This window comes from Vombatus ursinus, unplaced genomic scaffold (assembly GCF_900497805.2).
Source record: "Vombatus ursinus unplaced genomic scaffold, bare-nosed wombat genome assembly UNPS02009132.1, whole genome shotgun sequence".
In the NCBI taxonomy this organism is placed as follows: Eukaryota; Metazoa; Chordata; class Mammalia; order Diprotodontia; family Vombatidae; genus Vombatus; species Vombatus ursinus.
In genome coordinates, this window is record NW_020948910.1 from 10027155 (window position 1) to 10033154 (window position 6000).

General features: G+C 38.2%; 1 protein-coding gene across 1 annotated transcript in view; it reads left to right on the forward strand.

Annotated features, from left to right (window-relative positions):
* TXLNB (taxilin beta) overlaps positions 1 to 5022 on the forward strand; it is a 69903-nt gene extending 64881 nt beyond the window's left edge. The window contains exons 9-10 of the mRNA XM_027850720.1: positions 2866 to 2961; positions 4167 to 5022. Coding sequence (XP_027706521.1) covers positions 2866 to 2961; positions 4167 to 4964 — 894 coding nt within the window. The 3' untranslated portion in view covers positions 4965 to 5022. The remainder of the gene's footprint in view (positions 1 to 2865; positions 2962 to 4166) is intronic.
* Positions 5023 to 6000: the final 978 nt, after the last annotated feature.

Here is a 6000-nt window from a genome sequence, read left to right on the forward strand (position 1 = left end):
TTTGCATATGATTTTTATATACACATATATGCATTTATATACACATATATGCATATTTTATATACACATATATGCATTTTATATACACATATGCATTTTATATACACATATATGCATATATGCATTACATACACATATATGCATATATATAGTACGAGATATGTAGCACAAATATAACATGAAATATATAAAGTACAAATATACAATATGATATATATAGCACATATGTATACACACAAGTAATTCTGCCATAACATGGCACATGTGCTCCCAAAAAGCATGGTGCTAAGCACAATGGCACAATAAAAACCACAGAGCCGGGGCGGTTAGGTGGTGCAGTGGATAGAGTACCGGCCCTGCAGTCAGGAGGACCTGAGTTCAAATCTAGCCTCAGACATATGATGCTCACTAGTTGTGTGACCCTGGGCAAGTCACTTAATCCCGATTGCCTCAAAAAAAAAACAAAACCCTGCAGAGCTTATGGTGAAAATGGAGTCGGGGCACAATGCTTAAAAACTTCATTAGTGATGCATTTTTAAAAGAATAGGAACCTAATTTTAACAGTGGTAGCACAGTTTTATATATGTTAAATGGTCAAGAAATGCATAATGGCTACATCCACAGTCTTGGACTCCTACTAGGCCTTGACTGCGTCTGTACCCTGAATTGCACAAAGCTAGGCAGGCCTCCATAACTCCCAACCTCAGGCCTAAGGTCATGGTGGAAGGGAGGGTAAGGGTGGTTCAGACCAGGCCTTCTCTGCTCATAGCTCCTACTACACCAGAAGACCTAAAATAAATATGCCACCTTACCTTGACAAAGACCTGAAGTTTGCTTATGGAAGTGGGCATCATAAGGTTTGTGGCTTATGAGTTATAGTGAAGTGGTGCAGTTTTCTGAGTTCTCTCCTGTTTATCACCAAAGGAATCACACAAAAGCAAACTCGAAATTTGAATTATCAGCAGAATGTTCTAGGCAGCAAATATTAAGAAGCTTTACCAAAGCCAATTTCAAATTAAGAATTAGTTCTCCCTTTCCAGAGTGATTGATCTATTAAAAACTAAAATAACCAAAAAAAAAAGAGAGAGAATTAGCAAAAAAAAAAAAAGGTCAGGGACTTGAGATGACTTCATTTTTCACCATCAAGAAACAAACTTAGAAAGTTCAGACAAAAAGAGACATGAGAGAGTAGCTAAAGTGATTTAAAATGAAAATATTGCTCATGACCATGGTTAATCCATCCTTATTGTTAATGAGATTCCAGAAATTATTTTCTCTTCTAAGTATGAGCAAGAAGCCCTGGTCTTAAATTGAAGAAATGAGCTCACCATATAGAGAGGACTACTTTATTAAGGGTTGGATTTTTGTTTATAGTTATTGTCAATAATGACTTCTCCTAGTGGTAAACTTATATAAGCAAAAGTTTAATCGAAGCACAGAGTAGCCAGAGTTCACTCATGGAAGTCAGAGAAAAATGACCTAGATGTGTCGAGTATATTTCAATTATATGTGACTTCTAAATGAATTTTTATTCACTTCCCCTCACTGGGTTGCAGTGTTCTTACCTCTTAAATGAAGGGGCTGGACTGAATGGTCTAAGGACATAGAGCTCAAAATCCTTTGCCTGTCTCTGAAATATTGCTCGATACAGTGGTAGATATTTTTATAAATGCAAAAGTAGTACAAGCCTCAGTATGAATCCTCTGAACCTGTGAAGGAAAGAATGAGAAGAACAGTACCTAATAAGATGAAATTTAACAGAGATAAATTTATACTTGGATTCAAAAAGTCAACCTCACACAGAGGTCCTCTCCCACAAGAGAAGGGATCTATTGCTAGATGATAACAGTTAGTCTGGGAAAAGATTTAAGGGGTTCAGTGGACTGCAAGTTCATAAGAAGTCAACAAAGTGATATGGCAAACAAAAAAAAAACTAATGCAAGCTTAAAGTTGTGCTATTCTACACTAGAAGAAAGAATAAGCAGGTCTAGAGTTATACATTGCGAACTAAAGTGTGAAGAAGGCATAGAGGCTCAGATCTGAAGACTTGTGTTGGAATCTGAAGGGCAGCTAGGGGGCACAGTGGATGGGCTGCCAGATCTAAAGTCAAGGAGACTCATTTCCTTAGTTCAAATCTGGTCTCAGATACTTACTAGCTTTGTGACCCCGGGCGAGTAATTTAGTCCTGTTTGTCTCAGTTTCCTCATCTGTAAAACGAGCTAGAGAAAGAAATGGCAAAACCACTCCATTATCTTTGCCAAGAAAACACCAAATGTGGTCACAAAGAGCTGGACATGACTGAAACAACTGAACAACAATCTGGGCTCTTCTATTTACTACTTCTGTAACCCAGGCAATTTACTTAATCTCTATAGGTTTGTTTCTCCATATATAAAATGGGGATTGGACTTGACAATGTTTAAAGTCTCTTCTAAGTCTAGCATTCTGACATTCCTAAATCTTTATTCTTTGCTATGGAAAATTCATTTGTCTTAGTAATTGGTAGTAAAAGTGTCTCTTTTTTAGAGGTGGGGAAGGAGAAGATGGCTACTAGTCTTAGGTGTATCAATTTCTTATACTCCTCTTATGATTTTAATAGAGGCAGCTAGGTGTCACAAATAAATAGAATGTGGGACCTGGAGTCAGGAAGACTTAAGTTCAGATTATACTTCAGATGTTTTTAGCTATGTGACTCCTGGGCAAATCACTTAACTTCTGCCTCAGGTTCCTCACTTCTACAATGCAGATGAAAATAGCAACTGAATCCCAAGGTTGTTGTAAGGATAAATTAAGTTAATATTTGAACAATGCTTTGCAAACTGTAAAGCACTATATAAATGCTAGCTATCATCATCATTATTACAGACAACGAAGAAAATGAAAAAGCTGGAAAAGGATACAGCCACATGGAAATCGAGATTCGAAAACTGTAACAAAGCACTCCTGGACATGATTGAAGAGGTAAGAAAAATCTGTCACAGTTTTTCTAGGTTTCAGCCAAAACAGCCATGCTAAGGCAAGGCCTGCAACATCATGGCAAAAATTATTGCCTTTGAAAAATAGCCAGGCTCTTCAGGGACTTGCCGTGTTAAAATATAGTCAACTGATAATAAGCACAAAAATGATCTAGAATTAGACCAGAGATTGTAAGTAGGTTTATGACCCTAATTCACATACTTTTTCTTAATTCAAAAGCCTCTCCCAGGGGAATACCATAATTTTAACTTACTACTCTGTGCTTGATAGGAGGTACCTGCTTGAACACAAGATGTGCATGGCTGGCCCTTCCAGGAGAGCATCTTGTATACCTCTCCCCATCCCTTGTCCTCTCTTTACCTTTCCTCCTCCAATTATATACCATGTTGCTAAGGAGAGGAAGGAGAGGTGATGTGTAATAGTTCTGTCTAAGAACAAAACTGCATTTGTCCATATTATATAGTGGATCACAAGTGGATGAAGCATTGGACTTGGAGACATGAAGACAATTTCAAATCCTACCTCAAAACTAGGCATGGAACCCTTGGCAAGTCACTTACCTTCTTTTAGTCTCAGTTTCCTCATCTGCAAAATGGGGATAATAATAATAACAGCTAAGTCATAGGATTGTTGTAAGGATCAAATAAGACCATATAATGTAAAGCACTTTGCAAACTTCAAAAAGGTATATAAAAATAGCAATTATTAATTACTAGCTGCTATTATTATTATTATTATTGCACCAAAAACTACAGCAATTATGGGGCCTTATATCACCTTATTCACTACCAAACAACAGAGTTGTTGAGGGTAAGGAAATTCCTCCCATAGCCTCAATCAGAGCCCTTGCTTTCCCCTTCCAACCCAATTCTTCAAAACAGCAACCCCCTGCTGCTTCAAGATTTCAGAATCTTTAAATGAGAAGCATGAAGTTGCCTCATCCCTTTCTTTCCTAAAAAAAAAAAAAAAAAAAAAAAATTTAAAGCAGCAGAGTGATTGGGGTTCCAGCAGAGCTGTATGTGTGTTGCAAAAGAAAAAGTAATCTTGCCTAGATTTCAAGTCCAGCCACCTCAATTTACATTCTTTGAATGATCTTTCAAGGAAAGATTTTGTTTGTTTCAAGAGATAATTCTCAATTTTTCTTTCTGTCCTATTGTTGTCATTTTTCTTCTCCTTTCTAAAAATCACAGAAAGCAGTGAGGACTAAAGAATACGAGTGCTTTGTGATGAAAATTGGAAGGCTAGAAAACCTCTGTAGAGCTCTGCACGAGGAGAGGAATGAGCTATACAAAAAAATTAAAGAGGCCAAAATCCCTGAAAAAGAAGAAAATGAGAACACCTCAGAAGAAGAGTCTGACACAAATGCCCTAGTTGATGGAACAGTTGATGGACAGGCAGCCAGTACTGATGAGAATGCCTTGAGGAATCTGGCAACAGCTTTCATGATAACCCATCAAGTGGATGTTCCTCATGAACAATCCTGTGAAAACACAGAGCTGACGTTATGTAGCCCTCAAGCTTGCAGCCCAGGGAGTTCCCTAGCCCAACCAAATCCTCCATCTAAGTCTGAGGAATGTGAGGAGGCCACACTTCCACCAAAGACTGACAATCAGTCTCTCTTACCAAGGGCAGTTTCCCAAAGTCAGTCCTTAAAGCCTATGGCAAGGACTGACAGTCACCCCTTCCAAGCACCAGGAGATGCAGACAGTCAATCCCTCCCACCAATTGGAAAGGCTCCAAGCCAGCCTCCACAAATTGCAGCAAATGTTGATGGTCCACCCGCACAACCAACCCAAGAGGCTAACAGTCAGCCCTTACAGCCTATAGCAAGTGACCAATGTCCACTTGTGCTACCTGTTTGTGAGCCTAATGGTCAGCTCCCACCATCTGCAGCAGAGGGCCAAAGGCAAATTTCACATTGTCCAGTACAGGCTTCCGATGTGGCATTGATGCCTAAGCCAGACACTGATGTGGAAGAAGTAGATTAAAGGCTACTTTCTGGCTGACCTCTGTGAAGTTTGCATTTCAACTTCTACTGGTTGATTTCTTTAATAGGCATAAAAGGGTAGAAATGGGAGGGAGGGTGTCAGGTAAAAGGTAATTAATTCCAATGGTCTTCATATCTTTGTGCTATACATATGCAGTTTAATGCCATCTATGATTAATCACTGATTTGGAGCTTTTTTAGGCAACAAGGGTTAACGGCCTGGTAGTCCCTAAAGGCAGTAAAACATGACAAAATGATATCAGCTTACCCTTGGAAAGGTATTTGATTTGATTTTTAAATCAACAATAGAATTTTATGGAATTTCACTTAACTATAATCCCAGCAGTTTGTTTCCCTGAATCATAATGAACACTGTCAATGGTATTGGTGGTTTCAGTACTTTTCTAAAGAGTTGATCATTATGGCAACAGAACACACATTTCAAAAATAGTTGGTCACACATCTCTCAACATGTTATTTATCAACCACTTCTTGACACTCTCCCTCCTGCCTAACCCACACAACACTTATGTTCTGGTAAAAAAAAAAAAAAACATAAAAACTTAAAATTTTGCATTAAGCACTACAAATAAATCATGTCTTCTATCAGTTTTCACCAGAAATAGACTCTAAACATGGGCTTTCATGTTTTTATAGTGCTAGGCAAAATGCAACTAAACCACAGGTGCATCAGTGTGATCCAATCCATTGAATCAAAAATCAAAGTGAAATCAAGCTATTTGCTGACAACAGTTCTCCCATGACAGTGAAGATCAAGGATCCAAACAACTTTCAGTCTTCTAGTGGTACAACAGGCCACTTAGGTCTTTTTTTTTTTTTTTGCCAAATTCCACACAAAATAATAGAATCTCAGAATTGGAAGAGACCTTAAAGGTCCTGTGGTACAACTCACATCTGATGTATGAATCCCTGTTGTGATATCTTGACAAATCCAGCCTCCAGTTGAAGACTTTCAAAAATGGAGAATTCATCAAATTAGCCCATTCTGCTTTTGAACAGCTCTGAAAATGGGCAAG